Source organism: Apteryx rowi, unplaced genomic scaffold, assembly GCF_003343035.1.
Source record: "Apteryx rowi isolate R43461 unplaced genomic scaffold, aptRow1 scaffold_226, whole genome shotgun sequence".
NCBI classification, from domain to species: Eukaryota; Metazoa; Chordata; class Aves; order Apterygiformes; family Apterygidae; genus Apteryx; species Apteryx rowi.
Window position 1 is genome coordinate 1,248,337 of NW_020448597.1, and position 26,652 is coordinate 1,274,988.

The 26,652-nt window shown below is 38.7% G+C and overlaps 1 protein-coding gene across 1 annotated transcript in view; it reads right to left on the minus strand.

Annotated features, from left to right (window-relative positions):
* The window catches only part of CALCR (calcitonin receptor), a 133,595-nt gene that overhangs the window by 64,800 nt on the left and 42,143 nt on the right, over window positions 1-26,652 (minus strand). The window contains exons 4-5 of the mRNA XM_026065393.1: window positions 11,308-11,395; window positions 2,846-2,999 (exon numbers count right to left, since the gene is read on the minus strand). Coding sequence (XP_025921178.1) covers window positions 2,846-2,999; window positions 11,308-11,395 — 242 coding nt within the window. The remainder of the gene's footprint in view (window positions 1-2,845; window positions 3,000-11,307; window positions 11,396-26,652) is intronic.

Here is a 26,652-nt window from a genome sequence, read left to right on the forward strand (position 1 = left end):
AAATGATCCTCAGATAAGCTTTCTTCTTTAAGCTTTCTTTAAGAAACAATATTTACAACAGATTTAGAAAGCTGTAAAAAGATGCCTGTTATTTTAAATCAAAAGAGCTTTGGATTAAAAATCAAAAGCATAAAACATTCTAAATTAATGTTTTCCAGGTTAGTTTATAGCAAAAAAGATATTTTATGAGGACTTTTTCATCATTAGCTAAGATTTTATGGACATATATTTTCCCATTGCCAAGTTAAACGTGCTAATGCTACTTGCTCAGGTCATTAACAAACCATGATATCAGCAGTTTGTTATCTTTCTTTCAGGCATTCTCATGTTCTGCTCTGGCTTTGAGATATAGTTGAAAGACTTTTAGGGATTATTTTGTAATATCAATGAAAAAGATGAGTAGAAAATGGATGCAACTTGAGCATTGTATCTGAGAGATACCGCAGAGTGAGTTTGTTAGGAATTTCTGGCTTTTTTAAAGTCTTTGCTTTGCCTTATAAGGAAAAAAAATTCATTGGTGTTGATCTATACATTGTAGAATGTGTCTTTCAAGGTAGATAAATGGATATAGATACTTATTTTTAGAACTGGTGCAGGAAATAAGCCAGTATAAGCAATAAAACAGAAAAGGAAGAGGAGCAGAATACTGGTTTGCAACTGGCTGAAAAGATTACAATTTTGGATGGATGGGGAGGGAGGGAACGCAGCACCGTCCCAGAGGGATGGTCAGGTGTCAATCAATTCTACCTTCAAATCGGCAAGACAAATGTGTACACATGGTTTGTTACTTCAACCCTGCTGACACATGGCCACTTGTTAATCTGCTGCGACTCGTCTATGTTACACCAACTCTTTGGCTTTTGAGTGTGAGACTGTGCAGTTCTCTGCAGTTCATACTCATCAACTTTGAGCCCCAGGATTATGATGGATGTAAACCACCTTTGTGCCAGTACAGAAATTGGCTACTTTAGGGGCTGCGGAGGCCCCAGAAAAAATGTGGACACATTTGGACAGGGTCTCTCAGAGCAGTACCAGCCTTCCTGAGCTTTCCTGGGAGCCTCAGTTAGACAGAAACTCCACAGCTGTTTGTGCTGGAACCTTGTAATTGGTATATCCCTTCAACCAATATGTCAGGCTCTTCTCCTCGGCTGTCCCATAGTTATTCTTTGCATCAGGAAAATTCCCCATCTCATCCCATCCTCTCTTTCAAATTTGCAGGCAAGACATTTAGACCCTTGTTCATTTCCAGCACTTCAGGAGGTATAAATGTTGGAGGGTGGTTAAGGATTTAATTGTGACTTATAGAAACTACAGTGAAAAGATGGCTTCAGTAGTGTTGGCATCATTCTCTAATTGCCCATTATCTTCATTCTGAGATATAAATTAATTAAGAGCATGTTGCGATGAACATAACAGTCCCCAATGGCATCTCTTAAATCTAGCTGCTAATTAAAGGAATGCAAGAATTGCTGTGCTGTGTCAGGTTGCTGCTGATCTACAATAGCTACAATAACTGTCCTGAGGCAACATCTCCCTTGAGAAAACTACAAGGAATTCATATCTAATGAGAATTAGTTCATGCAGGGCAAATGCTTCAGCAACTACTCACATGATCAAGGATCAAAAGAAAGGGGAATCCAGTAGAACTATCCATGGGTGCAAAAATTACGTATTTATAGAGCTGGAGACTGAAAGAGTTATCTGAGCAGATAGTAACTTTTTTCCTTATCAAGCCCAGCAGCTAAAGGCTTGTTTATGTCTGAAACATGAAGGTTTCTATTCCATAACACTATCTGAATACCTGTGGGCTTTTCCCATTATTGGCCTGAATGAAAACCTGTTTAAAGCAATGGGAATCTCTCTATTCATTCCAAAACATCAAACCCTGAGCATCTTAACGTCTAATCATTCTTTGAGTCTTACAGAAATCAGTAAAATCTTTGTGGTAATGAGTTATAGAAATGTCTTTGTTCTTGTATTATTAAAAAAACACATTTTCTACACCCTATTCATTATGTTGGGTACCTTTATCATGTGTCTTTAATATATCTTCTCTTTAAACTGTTACCTCAATCTTTCTGTTCTTTGCTTGCATAAATTCCCACAATGCCTCCAATACTTTCTCTCTAGTTCCTCATAACTCTTTCCATTTTTTTTGTGAGAAAAAGTGACCAGAACAGAACACTCAGTCCCAGCTAGGAATGCTTCTTGATTTATATCATGCCATTGTAACATCACTGTTATTTGCCATTTCCCTTATTAATCTTAATGTGTGCCTCATATTCAGTAAAGATATGTCCTCAGTGGTTTATAAACTTCTTTTTAATAGTGTTACCATTGAATGTGGAATACATAGACCATCTGTGATAGTACAGAGCACAGACAGGTATCAGTCAATACACAAATGACAGTAAAATGAAATGGTGAGGGTAGCAAATAAAATGACACTTATGTTCAAGAGACCATTTGTCACAATTAGGTCTTTGTGTGAGCTTAGCGAAAGGTACCGAACTGACAGTTCTGGAGAATCATATTCCCTAAGCAAGAACATTGGATATTCAAGCTGCAAAACACTGAGCCAGAAATGTACTTCATCTATGCGATGGAGGTATTTTCTGCACGGGGAGGAAGGAAAACCTGTTCACTCCCTGTGCTCATTCTAGGCTTCTTCTTTCTGTGGCTAATAAGAGGATGCTAACTTAGTGTGAATTTGACTACTGTTTACTGGAAGGAAGTGTCATCCCTAGGAAGACCATGTATTAATATACAGAAGAAAATGTTTCTTTATAGTAGTAAATATAAGCAAACATGGCAATATACAAACAGATTTTTTTTTGCTTTTTACCTTTTTTCCTATATGGAGGAGCTCTGTTCATTCTCTCATAGCACTTGAACTGCGAATCTATTATCTTCTGTCGTATGACTGAATTTTCAGTTACTACAGGCTCTAATGTAGGATCAGTGTAATTTACCGTAGAGGTAAGACTTGGAACCATTCTCTGTACAGAAAGGAAAAAGTGTTAGTACAAGTGAATAAACAGGTAGGATAAACAAAGTGAGGATCAGAAATCTCTATTATGCATTATCAAGCACATCTGTTTAGCATTATGATAGGCCTTTTACTGCTTGCAACGGAAATGCTGAATTTTTACTAGTTTACCTCACTATAAATGCAAGATTTTAACCAAGCCCTTTTTAAATCTTTAAAATCTTTTCATCTGGCATAAAAGTCTGCAAAAAATTTTGTATGTATCTCACCAAAGTTACACCCATCTATTTCCTCTTACTGGTACTGATTCCTCTTCAGGCTACCCAGACAATACCTCAGTGACACAGCCTAGAAATTGTCTGATTGTTTCATATTTTACATCACCTGCTTTGAGCTCCTTCAGCTGTTAAGGTAATAGAAACATAAGGCAAAGAGTTTAAACCTCACTGTCTGACCTTAGCTCTTAGGTAATTACCTAAGCGAAGTGTTCCTAAATTTGGGAGTCTGAATGAAAAAGTCCCCTTCGATCAACTGATATCTTCTGACCTTTTCCACTCTGAGCTCCCTGCAGGGCATACAGAAGGATCATTGCCTCCAGTAGGCAAAATCTCAGGTAGATAGGTCAGTTAGAGGAGAGTTGACCTTTTTCCATCCCTAGATGCTTGCTTTGTCTTTCTGTTGCACAGCCCGGGTCTGTGAGGCAGGGAAGCTTTGGTTCAATTCTATTATGCCTTAATCCTGTGTCAGACCACTTCTCCACATGAGGGTGATAGGAAAGGATTAGTCCTTCTGCTTCCACAACCAAAAGCAAAGCTGCTGTGGCACTTTTCCTGCCTGATCTGCTACTTTTTTTTCCTGTAAAGCTGTACTAAAGCCATCACAAACACATACAGAGTCATCTGTAGGCTGCTTTAAAACATGAGACTCACACAAGCACACAGGTTTGATGTTCTTGGGAATCTTTCTTATTCAAAGCCTGGATTTCCCTAGACAACAGTCATGTAAACAGAGTTATTAACATTATTATTTTTGCAATATTTTCCCAGTGTGAAAGGGGTGTCTAGGATTTCTAGTATTCTTCAGATTATATTGGTCACCTTCAGAGCACATTCAAATTTGTGAGATTTATATTGGCACCAAATATGAGTACATAGTTCTTCAAGCAAGCATTTGTTCAAACTGAAAACATGACARGTTTCAAAGCACAAACATCATTTTATTTCTCAAATTGGTGCTTTTCCTTTCTTTATCTCATCCCACAAACAATTCCATTAATACATTACTTTCTTTTCTATTAGAACAACTAATACATCTTGGTAAAATACATAACAAAGACAATATGTTTGACTTAGACAAAATAAAGTGATTACTTTATCATTATACTTCTGTGCCAAATAATCACAGTTTAATCTTTTTATACTTTTAAATTTAACTGATATTTTCTGGAATCTAATCTAATCTAATCTCTTCTGATACTGACGTTTTCATTTTCTCCTGTATGCTATTTGAAGACCGTGGAGGATAGCAAAGGCAGTTTATATCATTGAACTTTAATAATTACTTGATATAAAATGGGAGGAATAAGAAGGAAGATACTTTCTAGTAGATACAGTTTTATTTATATATCACTACATATTACTGTATATATCTATATATCTGTAGAACTACATATAGCCATATATAACTATATATATGTATATATATATTACTATATAAAACTATATCCAGAGAAGCTTGGATAGAGAAGCTATTTGGATCATTTCATCAGGCCACTCAAGKGAAGAATCAAGCATCTAGAAAGCCAGAAGAATTCAGCAGAAGCAAAACCAAGCATATCTGGGATCCGTGATTCATGAAAAGATAAAAGAGAATGACTGGAGTCCATAAAGATCATTTAAAGACCAAATGAGCAATGTCCCATATTGAACAAGTGGTGTAGGGAAGTGCAGACAAGTTTCAAAGGATGCCCTTTAGAGGACCTCAGACAGGTTATCCACCCTGAGTCTGTCTCAGCCCTTTGTGTCCATGTACCTCCATGGGCTTTAGTGCTTCCCTGAAATGATCCACAGATATTTCATGCTTATTTTGAATAATACCTGTTTCAAGTTGTTTGGATTCAAGAATAGAATAGAAGTATAATCCAAGAAAGCTAGGGCTTCCATGGGATTGCCTCTGTCATTCCCGGTGAGTTTGGGAAGACGTCTGTATTTTGAAAGCATAACCATCTGATTATGCTGGGAAAACTTCACCAAGTTTCTTTCCCCTGAAACAATGTTTTCATTTGATTTTTGTTTTCTTCTAGGAAGGAGTTTATTTGTTCTTCAGATATGTTTGACCAAAGAAAGTCAATTCACATTGACAAAGAGACCAGAAAGGTCAGGGTCCCTGCTCATAAATGCTGTTGCAGTTTCATTTGCTTTATCTGTACAGAATAAAGCACAACACATACAAAATAATTCACAAATTACAGATATACAGACAGAAAGTATAAGTACTTGTTAAGTGTTTCAGAACATCCTTCCCTTTTTCTGATTTTTGGATCCTCTTTTACAAAGAATTTTTTTAAAATGACAGTGCATTCCCACAAGATTGCACAGTATAGAAACATATCATAAACTGACATCAAAAGTGACAAATGCCAGCAGAAAAGAAATGGTCTAATTATATCTTTTAACTGGTGAGGATGTAACAGTTTGTTACTGGGGATCATAATTTTTTAGGGTGTGATACAATTCAGAGAGTGAAGAYACCTTACTCTTAAAAGCCAGTTCCATAACTTGCTATATGTAAGAGGCTAATCTAATTCCTGAAGAAGTTATCTCTCACTGGGTATAGATTGAGGAGAATATTTTCATATTTGGCGGCAGAAGGTTTATGTGGTGGTGGATGGGATAAGAATTTTGTATTTTGCACCAAATTATTTAAAGTACTCAATCATGTAATGAAGATGATTCTATGGTCTCTGAGAAAGGCATTGCTGGCCTTATTGAAACTGCTAGCAAAATTTCTATTGCCCACATTTCAGTCAGGAATTCAGTCAGAGAGATTAAAAAGACAGAGACTGTGTCACCAAAGCTCTATGGAAATTACTTCACCAGCAGAAATTACTTAACAGCCTACAATAAATATAAAGCATGTTTGGATAAAGACTAGAATATTTAATATTAGATTACAGCTATCTCCTAAATTAACTTATTTTTTCTCTTATTACCAAACACAAAGAATTGGATTTTTAAAGGTAGTCACACATAAATATTTCCATGCACTTTTAATGTAATCAAATATCTTGTGTGGGAAGTCAAATTAAGAGTTATACATAGGTGTCTTACCAGTATTGTTCATACAGATATGCCCTTGAATGTACTCCTCCATTTGATATCTATTACTCTCTTCTATTTGGCTACATTTGAAAAGCTGGCCCATGGAAGTCTGAATAATATTTTCTCTGTCTTAAAATCTGATGAGCATTTCAGCTAACCAATGAAAAGTAAATGTAGTGGCTTGCTGGAGTTTGAAGCAGTAAGACCTCCATTTGCAATATTAGTGGTTTCTAAAGTACACAGGAGAATAATGTCCACTACCACTTTGATATACAGAGCCTAAAACCTAAACTCCCTGAAGCTAATGGCAGTCTTCCCATTCATTTCAGCGGGCTTAGGATCCAACCTTGAATATCTGGGACTTAATCAGCCAAAAATCTTAGTATGGTTTGTGATGTTAGATATTATTACTAATTTTATTTTTCTTCAGCTCCTTACCTTAGGAGTCTGGAAAGGGCAAATAAAGCAGAAAGGAATTCATTTTCATTCATCTGTGTCATTATTCTCTTACCAGAACTAGAAGAAGCCTGGGCATGACTGCACAGGGGGAAAAGTTTAATGCATAGCATGCTCATGTGAGACACTGGGAATGTCCCTCTGCCCACATACACACGAGTGAAAAAAATGATTAGGAATCACCTCTTTATTACATTTTGATGATTACACCTAGATATTTTGGGAATAAAGTTTTAAAGCATATGTTTTTACCATAAAAAAGCCAAGACTAAACCATTTTCACCTGGTTAGTACCTACAGTATTGAACAAATTCTAAATTCTCATAGTCCATTACTGCAAGATAAAAACCTTTCCCATTCTTCCATCTGTTATTTCAGATGGAAGTGTAAACGCTGTTGATACAATAAAGTAGAATGCCTCATTCATTTAAAAATATTCTTTATTAAAGAGAAATAAATAAATTACAACTTAATAATCAGGATGTGCTGCATAGCTTAAAAATGATTAGTATGATTTCTTCTGAAGAAAACTGTATAAGTGATGTCCCATGCAGCAGTTTAGCAGCCGTACATATGATGTCACTCCTAAAAGTCCAAGTAAATGACGTCATACATACGACCACCAAGCCACCACGTGACAAATGACTGTTATAAGATGAGTTATCATTACAAAGAGAAAGAACAGACTGCTTGGAATGCTGAAGATCACTTTATACCTAGAATTGATGAAGCAATCTAGAGAAAACAATTTGGATTTGTTATTAATCTATATTAGAAATTACCAATTAGTGCACCAGTTTCTGTAAGACAGACACTTCTTTTTAACCCATGAAAGACTTTCCCCATTTCTGAAAGACATAATCCAGATAAAGCAAGAATAAAATTCAGTTGTTTCACAAAACATGGACATGATGAACAAGTATCCCCAAATGTTTTTCTTTTACCGTGAAGAACTTTAAAGTGTACAAACTGTTAACAATATGTGACATTTAGGACAGGAAAGTATTTATCTGTGGCTTGCTTTCCTTCTTTTTTTTCCTGCTTCCATTAAATGTTTTGCAACACTCATTGCTGAGCTCGGTCAAAAGATATTTCAAATTTGGATGCTGCAACTATTCGTTATTGATTTTGAGAGCTCAAAAATACATTTTGAACATTTGCTTTAAAACTGCCATAAGTAGTCACCACCTTGTGGGTCACTAAACTCATGCTCCTCAAAACATTGTATCCTTGAGTGAGAGCTCAGCATGACTCAGCCCAGTTGCAGAGCCCTGTTGTACCTTGATTGTGTTTGAACTGCTTTTCACAGCTACTAGCAGTAGTAAAAAAAAAAAAAAAAAACACACAGTGAAAAAAACCAAACACTGTGATGCTTTAGGAAGGTCATTAGTGCATGGTAATCAGTAAACATAACAATAATTTCTTATCCATCACAAATGTGCTTGAAAAAAGCAGACAATTTCTTTGGAGAAATACCTCAACACAGTATGTTTTGTTTAACCATTGAATGTTAAAATCTTTGCATACTCAATTGCTGTTGAAGCAGGATGGAAAGTTAACTCATATTGAGATTCCATCCAACTTATATTGCAGATTTTGGCAGCTGTTTAAACAAGGAAGACATCATGAGCAGATGAAGACAAGACACATTTAATTAAAAACAACTCATGAATCTCTTACAGTTCTTTTCCAGTGCTGCAGTATTTGTGCACACAAGGAAGCTTTACTCCCAGGGCAACTTGATGGAAAATGTGGGCTTAAAGAAAGGCTGCAGGAGGCTTCATAACTTTTGGCTGAAGCTCTGATTATSATCTTTTAAGAGTCCTTTTTAGGGTAATCAGCTGCAGAGCAACATTAACTCTTTTTTTTTAAGGTAAAAATGGAGACAAAACTGATCACCCCCGAATCTTGTGTGCTTTTAGAAGCTGCCATTCCTCTCCCTGATGGAAARCCATGACCAGTTTGGTTCTGAAATTAAATCTCAACAACTCTAAAGCATAGGTAACATATTTACTTTCACAAATTTTCCTTGTGTAAGCAGAGCTCTTGAATTTGCAAGTCCACTTCCCTACAGCTGGCAAAAATCCACAGTTACAGAGGGAAATATGCACTTCAGACTATCCCTCTCAAAGGCAGTATCACCGATAATGAGGCTCTGTCCCTGCAGAGAAGAGGTGGGAGGGCAACAAGGCAGCTAGCAAAGGTGTGACCCACAGACCACAAGAAGTCGATGATCTGATGATGCCGGCAGATGGAGATGTGCCAGCACAGCTGACCAACCAGACTGTCAGCTGGATATGTCCTGAGGGGAGAAACCGCTGGGCTCCGAACAAAGTCAGAAGGGGAGGAAGGTGTTTCATGAAGCCAGGGGAGACTGCGACAAATCTGCAATGCTCCTTCTGGCCCAGCGATGGGTGAGACCTGCTCTGGACTAGTTGCTGGAAGAGCTGCTGTCTAGGCAGGGAAAGGCTTATGGCTTCATTAATAATTATCTGCTATGTGCCTCACAGCGCCCATGCGGATGTGGCTTTTAGAGACTCATGGTAAAGCTGTTGATCTGGGAAGGTGGCAGGAGCCTGGTGGAGTGCACGGGTGGGCTGCCATCTCCTGGGCATCTATCCTATTCACAGCTGTGAGCGGCAGCGATCAGATGGATACACCATGAGCAGTGCCCTCATTCAATGGCAAATGCTTTACTAATCGGCTGCTGGAGATTTAAACCTTTTGTAATCATGTTCCAAAATACGCCAGTTTGTGCAGTTGCATAAAATTACAAGCTGCTTTTTAGGCTTTCACTTAACTATTTTTCCTTGTTTTGTGAGTGGAAATTATTTCAAGAGTTCATGAGCCTTTCAGGATCTGACTTGACTCTGTCGTGGCTGAGGCTTGCTAATGATTACACAGATTTGGACTTAATGAACCTGTGCAACTTGTTTCTTGCTCAGAATGAATCTATTTTAAAATACAATCTTGGTCTAACAGATCTGATTGAATAATGGTGTGACCTTCATTTGGAGCATTCATTTTGTCTTTACTAAGCACTTTGTGATTGGCCCAGGATGACAAAATTGGACTATGTGAGAAAACCTGCTTCATCAATCCTCTTTTACAGGATAAGATCACATCCTCAGTCAGATTCTATGGCTCTGAATACTAACCGAAAAAATGACAATATCAGGCATAAAGTGAACTAAGACATATTCTCTGAGAAGAATTGTTAAAATTTCTAATGGAATTCACTTTATCTGAAATGCAGGGGAATACCTGGTGATGGTGGCACACCAGCATTACTCTGCATCCAAAACAAGGGAAGTCATCAAAGAGGAAGGCAATAAGAAATTAGCTTTATATCTAATAAATGAGTTTTGGAGCAACTGGTGCTCCAGAACTAATAGCTTCTGTTAATAGCTTTTAAATAGCTTTTGTTTGGCAAAGGAGAGATTGTGGCCTTTACACAGAAGAGTAAAGTGCTATCATCTATTCTATGCAAAAATGAAACATGTAAGAGAGATGGCTTCTATCAGAAAGTACCAAAAAGACTTGGTGATCAGTCTAAGGCTGCAGAGTGTGGGGAGGGGGTCTAAGAACACCCTATAACTGGRGTCTAGGATAAAACATTCAATGAGGGACATGGGAGAGACTCTTCTGCAAAGCACTGAGACTGTGCACAGGGCAGAGTGCTCCAGCACCGAGGGTACGCTACTGAGTCCCAGCTACTGGGGCACGAGTAGCTAACAAACACAGCGCAATTAAGAAGAGCAGGCATTCGAAGTTTTCTTCAGGAACACAAAGGTAGATGGTTAGTTGGGGAATAAGGTGGCACCAGGCATCCAAGTAACTCAGACAACACTGAGGCAGAGAGGTGCTTAGTCCCAGTAGCATCATTCAGATATATACCTGCTGCTCTACAACTGAGGCTAATAATTATTAATCTCTTGAAGTTTATCAAGCAGAGACCAGAGAAAGCATTCCACTTACAGGAGAGGTATTCAGTGAGATAGAAACCAATTTGCTACATATTTAGAACAGCAGCTATTCAGCCATGTTGCACATACTGGAATAACAGAAGTATTGAGATTAAACAGTTGAAAATAGAGTTTGAAGTGAATAACTAATCTTTATACTGTTATTTTCCCTTTTGGTTGCTTTCCTCAGAGCAGAATAACTATAAACAGGGAAAACCCACAATTAATTAGGTCAGTCTGTCTCACACATTAATGTTATGCATGTTTTCAAAAGTATAAGTTTCCACATCACTGATACTTTTTAGTCTGTAAAACATGGAAATCAAAAAGCACGTGCATTACCTCTTCAGGCTTCCATTTCTGTATCACCAAGAAACACTGATTTCAAGTTAAAGTTTTTATGAGATATCTTATTTAGGAACTTTATTAACTTTATTCAAAAATTTCTCAGTAATGGAACTCATTCCTTGACCTGTGATGTACAAGAAATATAACTCGGTACTCTCTATTTTTCTGAACGTCACCACAGGTTTAAATTTGGCAGGGGTCATGAGCAGTTCATTTTTCTCATACTTACAATTAGAAGGATAATCAGTAAGAAGCAACTGTGGGTTGTTTTTTTCATTGTGGATTCTTTCTGGAGAGACACGTTGTAGCTGACACTTCTGGGAATTAAACAACAACAACAAAACAGTATTAGACTTTATTTGTTCTGATAATCTCCTTTTCTTTATGTGTGGGCATCTTTTTAGACTTAAAGTGCACTGTATATGTGTGTGTATGTGTGTGCGTGTGTGTGTGTGTGCACCTCCACCCTTGTGTGTGCTTGTGTTTGATTTCACCGGAGCCTGGTGTGCTTTTATTTCYGCCTCCTCTATGGATGTCCTGGCTGTAAGTTCAGCTGATTTAAGGTACGGTTCCATGTTACTACTCCCTCAGCAGAACTGGTTTAAGCTCTTTCTCCCTGTTTACTGGAGGCTACCTTGGCTGTCCTGATTCAGATGCTCCTAACCTAGGTATACAGCTGCAGACCTATGAAAAATTTGGATATTTTAAAAATGACCTAAAAAAAAAAAAGGAAAGCTCTGGTTCATGGCAAGGCCTAACGGCAGCAGAAAAGGCATATTTATGGAGCTAGATAAAGCCGGGGGTTGGGTAAACTCCAGTGAGATGAACAAGCAAGTTGGGCAGGAAATGAGAGAGAAATAGGGACAAAGGAATGCTGTGGTGGGACCTCACCCTCCTCGATGCGTCTGGCTCAGCCTGACTGCAGATAGACACACTACAGATAACCCTCAAGCCATGCAGAGTGACTGGTTTAGATGCACAAAGTGACAGGAGAAGCAGAGCATCGCCAAGGCTCCGCAGGCTTGGATGGGACTGGATTGGCAACCTTTTTCTTGGGATTTTTTTCATTTTTTCTTTCTTTTTTCTTTAATCAACACCCCTCTGGCCTTTCTGGGAACAATATCCATGTGTCACCTTATATCACCGTATTGTTTGGCAGTTGTGGGAGTTTAAGCAAGTCAAGGTCTTTGCATTAGCACATCCTTTTCAGTTTCATAAAAACCGAACTTCCATATTAGAGTCAGAAACACCGCTTTTGTGAAGGCACGGCACCTTCTGATATCTTATGAACCACCAATGGTGCATAGGCCACAAGTTGAGCAACATGACTATAGAGCATCTTCTGCCACAGTAAGAAAGTAAGCAGCCTGTCATACCTTAGCTATTCAGACAACTTAGAAAACAAGAGTGAGGTGTTTTATACCTGGGCAAATAATCCAGTGAGCACTCTAAGTATCTGAAACCCAGAAATTTAATGCAAAAAGGGCACACAGACTTGGACGCTCAGTCTGGTTTACAAGTAATGAGGAATACAAACACTCATACAACATTTGTCTCAACAACAGCACTGGAACAACATTTCTCATGTTGAAATGGTCTGGAAAGTCACCCATTTACAGAGGGGAAGTAAAATATGAGATCAGTTGTAGTCTTTCTCATCTAAAGAAGAAATATCTCAAGATGTAATGAGTGTAAAGCACTTCTATTGCAATGTAACTTAAGTGGATGTAATCTCCTACCAGATCAGAATGGAAGTGTTGCAGTCATACGTCACTGAGATTATATGAAAAACAAACTGATGAAAAAGAGGGTTCAAAGGATTTGCCTCTGATAATAAGTAGCCTTATCACTGTCTGAGCCTTGCCAGAACCATTCTGGTGTGCCAGAGGTAATGGGACAGGCTTATGACACAGAAGTAATATGCAATTACACTGTCAGCCACATATTTGTACTTGATCAGCAATGACAGGCAACTGAATTGAAGCAAAAATTGGACAGTTATATCAGAGGAAAATGCTTGGAATTGTTTGCATCTTCTTCAGAATATTCACTGCAATGTGTATTGGTTCAAAATTGTAAAAAAGATTCATGAGTGGATAAAATATGGGCCTTGGTCAGCTGCCCAATCAGCAGATACACATGCATGGATGCGTGTGTCCACGTGGTTATGCAGTGTAATGTAATGCTTCTGTAGTGTAGCGTAAAGACGCCAGTCTTGTAGGTGACTTTATACTCTTCTTTCTTGTCTCATGTACTTCTGCTGCATCTGCAGGGAGGTGAGAAATTGTGGGCAAAGGACTTTTCCTTACAAGCTGCTGATTCATAGATAGTTTTAAAATATGCATCATTTGCTATGAATAGCACAATGACACTATTGATTGACTACTAGAGATCAACACTACATTGTGATCTAGAAAGCACGTGCAAAATCAATAGCAGTTGAAGTTATCAGTGACATATCTACTTTTTCTGTACTCTGTGTTGGAAGTATTTACAGCATTATTTGAGGTTTTAGCTGTAGCTGCAGGTAAATCTTACCCTAGTGAGATAGTGATCCTAGCAAACATTCGTTATTATGTGCCAAAAGAACTATTTAAAATGTTTCTTGTTCCCATCTCTCCTCCCAAATAAGAAAAAGTCATCTGTAAAATATTTCACACATTATTTTTCCCCTCTGTTAACCACAATGACTGTGCCATATGCTACTATATTTGAGTAAATGAGTAAGAATTATTTCCCACACTAAATCTTATATAGTCTTGATATTTCTAGTCTTTCTTGTTCTAGCCAACTTTAACCACAGGAATGGCTGACACGCTACATAAAATCCAGTTCCTCTTTTTTCTTCCTCTTCCACAGGAGTCTTTTCCAGTGACAACAGTTTAAATAGAATAGACTCTAACAACACAAGTAAAAAAGCTCCTGACTGAGAAGTGACTTTTTATTACTTTATGGGCCATGAGAATGGCCCTAGCATTGCAACACACTTGGGTTAGCATCACTATTGAATCAAGGAGGATGATCACATTGAGATGAAAAGGTATGCGCAGGTAAAAAGCATTGATGAAAGGACAGGGCAGAAGCAATGGGCAAGCAGAAAGGTTCACAGAAAGGGGAGCCCTGGGAGACAGACTCTGTCAACCTCCAGATGGAGGACCAGGAGATCAGCATCACCACAGCTCTGCTTCCATCTCCTGCCACCCATGTTCAAGTCTGACACAAAAGGTAGACTTGGATGTGCAAAGCAGCACACTCAAGTGTGCTGGGGTGAGGGACTCCTGTGTTACACATATCACTTTTTTATAGCAACTCACACAACTACCTATGGACAGTCTAATGGAAATCTGATAGAGACTGGGCAGCCTAGAGCAGCCTCAGGCAGAGTGTAGCTGCTCTGAGGCTGCGCTACCCTGAACACGGAGGGATAAATCAGAAATGAATCCGGTCCCTCGGCCATATTCATACCATGATTAGCCACATACCGCCTTTGGTGGCAGCAACCTCAAAAGGAGTGAGAGCCCACCTCCACTGTTTATCAACCCCTCTGCAGCAGCATCTCTTGATGTGCTGCATCCTGACTTGTGTTACTCCCACAGCTGTTTGGGGCAATGTCATGAAGCAGATTGGGAAATTAATTTAAAAATGCATATTTTTTAAACAGAATACATGTTTGTTACCAGTACAGAAGATGGAACAATAAATTCTAATCTTTCAAGTTGTTTTATGCTTTGGTATTTTAGAGGGTTCCACATTGCAGATGTTTCTAGGTGTGCATGAAGTTTTCCTCAGATGATGCTTATTGCAGGAAAACAACAGGAATTATAAATGCCAAAGTGATAGTTTTTGTGGTCAATGGAGTGAACATAAGAATGGGGATTTTTCTTTAATATGGTTCATAGTGACACAAAAATCTGTTTCATTTGCTGAAGTTCGCAAGCGGATTTTATGTGTTGTTCTGATTCCTGTTTCTATACTATTTATCCTATTTTCCATAAGCCTAGCAATATCCTTGCTTGATGCTAATATAATGTGCTTCACATATTTAACTTTTATAACATCCATATTTAGTGATTAATCATAAGCACATTGTTAAAGCCCAGTCCTCTTCCATGATCATATTAACTTCATCCTCCATTGGTTATAATAGTTATGTATGAAATCCCAGTCTGCTTTTAAAACTAGAATATTGTACTTCATTTCTTTGTTAATGTAGCATGGCTTATCATGTGCTGAGATATTCCTCCTGCTTCAATTATTATAATAATATCATTGACCCCTTTGGATTGGTCCTGAAGCTCATCTGAGGACCAGCACAGCATCCTATTTAGTAGTGGCATCTCTTTTGGCCCTACCCTGATTTTTAAAGCTGTAATACTAAACCAATTAGGGCTTTAATTACAGTTATTATAGGACTACCCAAAAGGTGGGACAACCCTCCCCCCTCAGCCATTTGCACAAGTGGCCTGAGCTGGCCAATAAAGAAGGTCAAATTCAGTTAGAGAGGTGTAAGGGAGAAGATTCAAGGAAGGGCAGTAAAGCAACTTTTTTTTTTTTTTTTGCTGAGGTCTGAAGAAATACAAGAAAGAACGGCTTTTTGGAGGAAGAACTGGAGAAGCTTCTCATTTAATTATTCTGCCATGCATATTTCACAATATTGTTGACATACCTTTGGATGAAGAAAAGGAAACAGGATTGGGGGTTTTGTGACTAAGTGCAGAAGTGTGATGCAAAAATATCCCTTCCTCTGTAGTTGCCTTACCCCCAGGAGCTTTTACAATTCACTTGCTACCTCCTTATTTGGCTTGCAAGTTCCTTCCATGCCTTGATTTCCAGCTCAGGGCAGTTTTCCCATTGTGAATAGCTGTGTACCCTCCTCCAGCCCCAAGGTCTCTAGGATTTCTAAGCTTATAGGAAGGCTTGCAGATCCTCTTCAGGAGCATCTTGCCACTTGGCACAGACAGATACCAACCTGCTTTGCCTGTGCTAACCCTGGAGCAGGAACGCAAGGCAGAGGCTCCTGGGCAAGATGCAGGGAAGCCAGCAGACCACGCTGCTAAGTATCTAGGAAACTTGGGTCCAAGGAGGGGGTTGCAGGTCTGTTTGCATCTGTTTTGCCAAATGCACAAACAGTTTGGGGGAAAGGATTAAAATCATCCCCTCATTCCCAGCTGTACATCTTACTACTGGGTTCCTAAATCAGACTTCTGCTTAAAGGTTCACCTTCTGGGCCAGGAATCAGCTGTGCAATCACACTCCTAGAAACCTAAGAGAAGGAAATAGCACCCTACCATTTCCTAAGCACATGCTCTAGGCATTAGACTGCAATGGTCTGCAAAATGTTTAACTGGCACCATGATCTTCCGACAGTCACATTTCCAATGGAAATGGTGAGCCCTGTTCAGTTCATTCAAATATGTGGGAAGGCTGGAGACTGTCAATCTCAGGAGATATCCTAAGAAATATAGGCTCCAGATTCTCCATTTCAGGTGTCAGGCACATAAAGGCACTGCTATGCGTAATTTATAGACATCTAGGCCACTTGCAGGATCTTATCTTATTCCTTTTGGTAGTCTTGGAGATGAGGCAACGGGCACAAACTGAAACACAGTTCCATCTGAACATGAGGAAAAACTTCTTCACTGTGAGGGTGACAGAGCACTGGCACAGGTTGCCCAGAGAGGTTGTGGAGTCTCCTTCTCTGGAGATATTCAAAACCTGCCTGGAGGCAATCCTGTGCAACGTGCTCTAGGTGACCCTGCTTGGGCAGGGGGGTTGGACTAGATGATCTCCAGAGGTCCCTTCCAACCTCAACCATTCTGTGATTCTGTGATTCTGTGATTTCACTGTCAGGGAGTGAAATGCTCAGTTTCTTGACGATTAACTAGTTGTTACTGAAGCAGATTACCATTAATTTCTATTAGTTTGCCTGGCTCAGATGGTGAAATGCGTCTGCAATGCTGAGTGGATGCAAATGGAAACTATTAGCTACGGCAAAGAGGCAATTTCAGAGCTACACAGATCAAGTGACTAAATAAAACTACTTTATCGATTCATTTGGATTACATAGAAGTGGCAATGTTTGATGCTTCATTTTCTTAATGAAAACTATTTAACAAGAAGGGGCTATTTTAYCTTAGGCTTCTCTTTTTTGCAAATCCTTGCCAATAAACCAGACAAAAATCAAAAGAAACAGGAAAGCAGCTACAAACTTGGCTGTATTTACTTTAAAGGTAATCACAGAGTTTTGAAAAGCTCCCACACTACAGATCTGAGCAGCCAATGGTGATCACAAACACTCCAGAGAAAACTGAAGGTTATTATTGTTAGATGGGGTCACATGACAGGATTATACTTTGAAAGGGCAAAAAGTACAGATGCCACATCACAAGAATGTGCTTCGAATGAGAATTATTTGTGTGAAACTAATAATGTGCAAGGCAAATTACCCAGAATGTTTTCAGAAAAGATTGAACCTTTTTATTAGGCCAAAGGCACTTAAGCATTAAATGAAGCTGATTCTACTGTCTACCTGTCACAGTCACCTGCTGAAAGCTGGGGTGAGGGGCCCCTGGGAGGTTTCCATTAACTAAAAGGGGAGGCAGTATAACTAGCTCAATACGAGTATCTAATTTTCAGGTCCCTGAAGTTAGATGAATCCTGTTTGTATTATATGTTGATCTGGGTACAGTACTTTTTTATCCTCTAATAACTAATGCTAAGGGATGTGATTCCTACCATACTAGTAGCCAGAAAATTACTACTTTTTCAGTACTTAGGAAGGCATCTCTAATCCCCCTTCTGGCTGTTCAAGAGGTTTTAGGCGTCTTAAAAGAAAGTGAAAGAAAAGAAAATTCCAGGAAGGGACTGACAAGTATTTTAATGGATTTGATGGTAGCAAAAGTTTGCAGCATTTATAAGAAGTACACTGTGTGGTTTCTTACAAAAGGATTTATTTTTTAACTTTTGCAAATGCACTCTGGGGAGGTATAAAGCATAAAATATTTTAGCCCAAAGTGTTAACAGGAGTATCTGAAGATAGGAGTTCCTAGCATTTCTGGGTTTTAGGTTCCTCAGGACTCCCTGAACCTTGTTGCACTTTCAGTTCTATGAAGCTGGTAAAACCATTCTGTTTTACCTAGGAGTAAGTGTCTGAACAATGCCTAAGACCCTATTTTGTAATAATACTAATGGGTCTTCAGATTAAGCTGGACATCAATTTATCCCAGGTAAGAAATACTTTTATTTAAAAGAAAAAAATATTGCAGAATTTATCTTTAAAGTTAAATGTTAGGCACTTAATGCTACTATAAATAACACATCTCATGCTTTTTGGAGTACTCTGGCCTTGGCTACATGTTTCCAGCCTTCCTTTGTGCTGGTGTTGTGAAAACCTGGTCCAAGTAGCTATCCCAGCAGAAACTGAACACTGCCATATGCCAGTGACTGGTTTTCTGCCTCTGCAACTCTCTGAACTTACCACAGGCTCAGGTGATACAAGCACCAGTTAAAGGAAGGGGGCGCATATACTTAGCTGGGAAGAGAGGGAGAGCAGCAGGAACATAACAGCCCTGGTATAGATCAGTTTAAGCTCTTGTGGAATTTGAACTAAAAAAAATTGACTTCTGTGCTTTCACGGTGAAAGAAGCAACCGTGTTTGCAGTGTGTGATTGAACAACGTGTGTGATTACACTTTGTACTCAAGCCACAATGAGCTACAGACAGCGGATCGCACTGTCTCTCTTGAAAACGAGTTCACCCTCCTCAGTCAATATTCAAGGATATGCTCTTAATACAAACTCATTGTAATGAAACAATGATAGTTCATATGAGAATTAAGTCAGGCTCTCAGCACCTTCATTCATATCCGGTGCAGAGGGTTTTCTTTTTTTACATTCAGATTTGCATTACTAATGTTAAATAAGAAGTTGTAAATTTCTGAAGCATCACTTCAGATTTTAGCAGCTCTATTTTCAGTAATGGATAATAAGATAAAAAAACCCCAACTATTAAATGCCAGTAAACATGTTATCACGTTAAAGTCAAATATAGTTAAGCTATAGAACAAAGCAGCAGAAAGCTACATAACAAAGGATAGGACTAAATTCTGTAGCAAAGCATTTCTGCTACTCTAAGAGTGCTTGAATAAAGGGATTAAATGAAGAAGTTTTGGCTAGTGGTCTACCACATGATGGATGAAAGCAACCGCACTGCATGAATGCCAAGTTCATCACTAAGCATTCCTCAAAGCATGCCATTTAGTCACACTGTGAAGCTGTGGTTTAGGATCTCACACAGTAAGACAATATAATTTTAGTCTTTTAGGCATAGTTGTGAAAGGTCTTTTGGAAAGTGCTTACAATTTTTTGAGGTCTCTGCAGCAGTACTTGTAAAACAAGCAGGTATACAATTACCTAAGTGTGGTCACACTTCAGCTTGCACACATCCAGAAGCTTGGGATGAGTACCAGCCTGCTGTAGAGCAGTGACTTCAAGAGTCACACACATTTATGTCAGATCATAATCTTTTGCATAGCCTGCAAAATTAAAGCAGATCTTTGGAACATATCATCTGTATCTATAATTCTCTTAGAGATTTCAGAGTATTTATCATCTGCAAAATAATCTTTGTGGCTAATATTAATAACATTAGTATAATTTACAACAACAATTATAAGGGGGAGAGCTAAATAAACTGAAAGTGACTGCAAGTGGTTAAGTCAAAACTGTTTAAGTGAGTTAAGGAAAAAGTCACTTTCATGGTTGCCTTATGACTTTAATCTGACTTGCATCATGACTGCACTGTACATTAGACCTCGGCTGTATGTACAGTACAGTCCATGCCAGTGAATTCATTTAGAAATATTTTAATAAGTAACTGAGTTCAGTGAAACAAGAATACAGTGACAATGCTGTTGTAGATGCACTTTGGAAGCACGGGTGAAGAGTTTAAACGAGGTAAGAAAAGCTGCAGGATGAGGGTTGAACTTAAGAGTATTCCTTTTCCCAGCTCCTACATTCTCTCCACATTAGAAAAATCTTCATTTAATTGGAGATGAGTATAACCTCATATGTGACAGCCTCCCTTCTTGGGTCAATACCTTGTTGATTCCATATATTGGGATTTTTGTTACAAATTTTCTTTCAGCTGCAGCATATATGTACAAGATCAAATACTAGAAAGAAAAATAGTTATTTAATATTCACTTTTGGCCAATTCCTTCTCAGCTTTCCATTCTATCCTTCTTCAGGCAAATTCCCACTGGTCCTTTTTTTGTAACCATACATTCCTGTAGATTATTTAAGGAAAGTGAATATTTTACGGGGTGGGCAAAAGAACAAGAAAAATATACCTTCTTATTATGTCACTGTTTTTATATAAATCATACAAAAAAATCATGTGAAAAATCATGTGTGAAAAATCATGTGAGCGGATTGTTATAAATCAAAGACACATGACACACTTTTACAGCATTTTATTCCCATTTGGCAACAGAATAACCTATGCTATAGCTGGATGTGGGTTTCATTTCCATCCTGGCAAAAAGGAGCCTTTGTTGAAACACTAACACTTTTTTCTTAAGTCTGGTTCTAATTTTATAGGTCTGCTAATAAGGAATAGAAATCCTGATTATGATTTGAAGTCAGGGTAAAGATGCATTACCACTGATCTGGAAAGGCTGTATCTAACATATTAAATGAACCAGTAGAGACAGACAAGCTTTTGAGCATGCAAGCCATTTTGGGACAGAGTCTGAAGACGGCTTTGTGTGTCTGAGAGTTTGGAAAGTAGTACAGATACACCAGCTCGTCTACTGAAATAGATATTATCTCTAATGGCAAATCTTGCCTTGCCTATGTTCTTAAACTAATACAGCTACTGCAACATTGATATTTCTATTACCACACCTACACTAAAAAGTAAGATAAATAGCAAGTCATCCAAAGATGCCTTTGCATTTTATGCATATTTTTGCAACTGATCTAATGATATCTCTGAAAAATGCAGAAATAAGGAAGCACAGGTAAGCCAGTAACAATAAGATTATCTCCATGAATTATAGATTAATTAAATATCACATCTGTAGTGCTTGTTTATTGTGTTGTCTCTGTCAGGAATTACAGCACTGTAGACTGAGTGCAACAATCTAAATTCCCAGTTTCAATTAGGGCAAAATCAGCACATTACTCACTATGGCATTGCACATTCATTACAGAAGTTTAACAGGGTGATTTACATATGATAAATTGCTACAAACTGATATTTTAATTCTGAAAGCACCAAGAGGTAGCTATTAGCCACTTAAATAACAATTCTATGGAACTGAATTATGAACAATGAACTATGAACGTTGGAGACTTTCTATAGGAAACTTACATTGAAAGATTGACTTTCACGATAACTAGGCAGGCAATGTTTGTAATGAACACACATGTGCTTAGATTAGAGTAAATGGGGGAAAATGGGTCTTTTCATAGGCTTACAGAGAGAAGGGTAGTATTTTCTTTAAGGTTCCTCTTTTCTTCTGCAAATTAGAGGGGATTAGCAAGGAACACAGATGAGGGAGTGGAAATCACCGGAACAGCCAGACAAGTCATTACGTGTGTTAGTAACTCACACATTCCTAGAAAAACTTATAGAAAACCCTTGATCCTTCATCCCAAACATCCTTTCAGGCCTGCAGTCTGGAGTCCAGAGTTTCATCCAGGTGTCTCAGTGGGATAGCTGGGTCCAGGTGAGACAAAAAGTATTCACAAGTAAACAGGACCAAGAGATGGCTAAAATAGATGGTGGCTGAACATGTGCACATGCCTTCTGAGTTGAAGGGTTCGCCACGACTTACTACCAACTTCATCTTTAATCTTCTGGCGAAATCAGCTGCCTGTCCACATGCCAGGCAAACAACAGATCTGTCCTGTCGCTCTTATATATTAATAAACAGAGGAATTAGCCTATCCACTTGTGGGGTTTAGAGTCTTTTCAGACACCTTTCACAGCTCCTGAATACACTTGAATATCAATGGCCAAACACCTCTCATGGAAGTTGTATTGGCACATGAGTATTCAGGTTCATGGAAGAAAGGCTTGATTTTCTGGTGGATCAGAGGCGGATGTAGTGTTCTCCCAAAAAATCACAAAGTAGGCATGAGGAACATGCGGTACAACAAGGAAACAAGCCTTTGCACCAGAACCATGCCAGATGGGGAAGATGCTGGATCCTGCAATTGGCAGAGTACAAGTTTTGAACTCGTGGGTCTTTGCATCTTTCTACTAGGTGGAAATTATCTAGGTAGTTCCCCAGGATGAGTTACTGTGAATAAGTTTCTAAGGAGTTAGTGAAGCTCTGCTTGTATTAAACCATAGTTATTGAAGAGCTCTTCCTATCCTGCATTCTGAGGACAACAGGAGCTCAGGATTACTATGGGAATTTGGGCAATCTCTCAGATTACAGACTAACACTTTGTTCTTCCTTCCCACTATGCTGGGGGCAATCTCAGTGATAGATCCTGCAAGGTGCTAAGGTTTTCATTGCCTTCAACAGTGTGTCTGAAACAGAGACACAAAACAGCAGGACGGTTTTCTGTGAGCCCTGGGTTTTCCTTCCTCCTTTATACATGTTAAGTAGAGCTGTGGGACAGCACTGGGAAGCTAACCTACCTTAAACAGGAAAATGGCACAGTCTGGGAATATTTACTGTCACCAATATTGGCAAAAGTGGCTCCTCAGAACCTGCTAATTTTAATGCAGAAAAGCTTTTAGCCTCTTGGCTTTGCCACTGTCCCATTTGCTACTACTGTGATTATTTCAGTTCATTCTCTGATTTACTCTCCTTTCAGGCATAAGTTCCTTACATGAGATTCTAGTCAGACAGATAAATATACAGCCTAATTTTGTCCTGGTCAGGGCACCAGAGGGGAGCAGAGAACTGGCCTGAAGCATCTTATTAGCCAGGGACGAAGAGACAGGATAGTACCTGCTAGTACCTGCTCTGCTCTTAGGTCTCCGAAAGCCTCTCGGGCTACTGCAATTCTCAAGCAACTCAGTCAGTCAAAGCTCATTTATGATCGCTTCCAACATCATGTTTTTCTTACAGCTGCCAAAACTAACTCTGAACGCTTCCTTGTGCCAAGGTTTGCTTTTGGTAAAATCTTGATATGCTGGCTACAGTCTGTCCTTAGCAGGGATTTATTTTGCCGGGGCTGCAAAACTGAATTTCTGGCTCCATTACACAAGGAATTCGGACCTAACCCCAAAATGTCTGCTGAAGTCACTAATGAGGACTAACCTCTGAGTTTTGGGTCAGCTGAAAATATTGAATCAATTTTTCTTTTCTGACCACAGCCCAGACCCGTGCAGGTGCCATGGGGCTGTTCTCCAGTTTAGCCTATAGAGCACTCAGACATTTTTGTAACAGCTATGCTTAGGGTTGCCCCAGTATCTTCTTCCCAACTCTAGCTGCAGAAACAAAGAATAATCTGGACCAAAAATGATACAGTTAAATAGGAAAAGAAATCCCTCCAATATAGCAGCCTATTTGTAGAGTTTTCAAAATAAAAACCTGGAAGTAGTCTGTAATTCTCCACAAGATCTTTCCCGTTACACCATAGGTTGTCAAAGTTAGTATTTATTTCACTGGCAATGAGTAAAAAGACCTGAAACTTTAGCCTCTTGGTGCTGTTAATGACTTGAAATATCCATCCATGATCAAAAGCTTCATGTGGAAAAATAATAGATGGTCTCTTCCATAAAATATGTTGCCAGATAAAGTGTCTTCATATGGAAAGTACTTTATATAGCACATAGAGGACAAAAGGAAAGTCCATTCAGATGAGCACTGAGCTTCATAAAAATCTTCTAAGGGCTTTGGAAAGAAGTCAGAACGGTCTCTTCAACAGCAGCTGGGACTGACCTTGCTTGACAACCAGACTGTCTCATTGAATCAGGGCGTGTGTGTGTGTGTGTATGCATGTGTAAGCTTCTGCAGGGCTGTGCAAAATCTCAAGATGTAGGCAGTTTAACACAACCTAGTTCATATAGGATATGTGGAGACTGCATCTGGGGACTTTTTGCCCTTCTTCTGGGGTTGATTTGGCCTTTTGGTGATCCAGAGAGTTCAGGTTTTTATTTGCTTACAAGCAATTTTTAGCTTTTGCCTAAAGCATGCCATATATTCATCCTGGTGAAGCATTTGACCTTTCTATGCAGAATGTTTTTCAGACACAAGCTGTTTAAAAAGCTGTCTAAAGAGTATTTTTCTCAAATAATATAAACATTTCTAATTCTGGAAGTTAGGTATCTTCTGCACCACACTTACAGGGCCAGCTTCACCAAGGTACTGAGAGGCCCAGCTCTCACTGTTTTCTTGGAGCAAAATCTAGCTTTGCATATTATATAGCTCACACATCACACATACACAGGCAGAAATGCAATGTAAAAGCCACATATTTCATTTGTAATGACCACAAACATCAACTGGTTGGTTGTTTTGTTTTGTCTTTTTTTACTGAGAGAAAAATACACTTTTTTTTGGTAAACTCATTTGATATCTGTATGTGCAAGGTAATGTCACTTGCATAGCCTCACACACTGACCCCAATTAAGTGGGTTTTTTTTACAGAGCTATAAGGAAAAGAGAAAGTAATGCTTAACAGAGGAAAACATCACTGTAAAGCTACAAATGATCTCAGGAGCAGGGTTAGCACTGGCAAATGAAGTTGTATGCCAATACTGTTTGCACAGCTCTATAGTCTGGATCTGAGAGTGAACGGGTGGTCTTGTTTGGGAAGGAAGGAATGGAGGCATCTACAAAAGCAGTGTTTTTTGCAGAATGAGTCTTGCACAAGAGTTAATATTTTAGCTGTGGAGAAACATCTTACACATTCCTATTCAGGAATCCAACTCAAAGCAAAGAAGCAAGTAGCAGAACTTGGTCTTCCAAGGATGTCCTAAAACCTCTTCTTCCAGACCTTGTAGTCATAGTTCCTTCCCCCATATTTAGCACTTTCTCATTATCCTTTATCTCGTTTTTCAGATGCATTCTTCCCAGAAGATCCTACTGCCACCTTCTTTACATATATTCATAATGCAGTCCTATACTGACAACGTAAGAGTTTCATAGCATATGGAAATAGAAAATATGGTACATTACGTTAATTCCATCTAATGTCAATTAATGTTGTGCTGATTGATTTCCATATTAATTCAGTAAATCTCTCATGTGGAATTTGTTTCAAAAGTTTACAGTGTATCTAGCTGGCTGTATTATGCGTCTGCAAAATCCCCAGCCCTTTGCTATAGAATTAGGCTGGCTTATTGGACTCTGGTTATAGATTTTTGCTCCAGGGATCTCATCACGCTTAAGTCAATGGAATTTACTTCCTCCCTTAACAAATGGAATCAGTAATTCAGATTCAGTTGCAGTCAGTGAGGAATCCTGAAATCCTTTTGAAATCGGTTCAAATGAAACAGTGAAAATACTAATAGCAAAAAAAACAAGCAAATGAACAACTCTGCAAACCCTACTTTGGCAAGTGAGTTCTGAAAGATCTGCTATACAAGGGATTAAAGACATTAAAATTGTAAAGTTGTAAAAACTGTTATACAAGGAGTAGCAAAATAGGTACATCCTTCTTTGACAGTCTAGTTAGGTACAATTCTGTAAGAACTGCCACTCTCATGAGGCTGCTTTCAGACAGCCACTGTAACACCATCATTGTCATGCAATTACAGGTTACAATATAGACAGAACAGCTAACAGGCATGGGCACAGGGCATGTTATCACTACTTTTAGGTATTCATTAATTTACCRCAAATCATATAAATACTGATCTTTCACATTTGTGTCACTCCTGGCCAGCCCTGGATGCCTAAAATTCCCCTTGTACTGTAGCATAGTCATGAAATGGGCGGTGCTTAGAGATGGCTAGGCAAATTTATGGATTTGCTGCTGTTTTGGAGAGTAATTATGACAATCATTGCTTCATTGATCTGCTGTTACCATGCCGATAGTGATGGGAGAGTATCTGAAAAATCATGCTGCTCCTATGATGCAAGAGATGGAGCCCTCATTGCTCCTCAAATTTGTAAGCAGACCTGGTGCCCAGCCATTCATCCCTGTTGAGTAATTTTATTAATTAGCTTCCTTATTTGACATTTGGGTTAAAATTATGGTCCAAAATCAAACAATCAACTCATTTTGCTTTCCCGCTAATATGATATGATTTCATATCATTTCCTTCTTGAGTGATCCAATGTATGTGCAGTAAAACCATCTTTGCTTTGGTATAGCACTGCCAATATAACAACTCTAGCTAATGAATAGATCTGGAAACCTGCTCTTTCTCTGTATTACTTTGCCCAACAGATGCCATATGTAGGCTGAAAGGCTGTGACACCTGTGACTGTATCATGGACTTAGTCTTTAACAATCAGTAGCACAAATCTGACATTATCTTCATGAAAGATTTTACGTCCTGAATTTTGTCGGGAAAGGCAAAAGGTACATGAAACAAACCTGTACATGAAATGAACTACGAACATCACCTTTGACTTCAAAGCCAGCATAAAACATGTTAA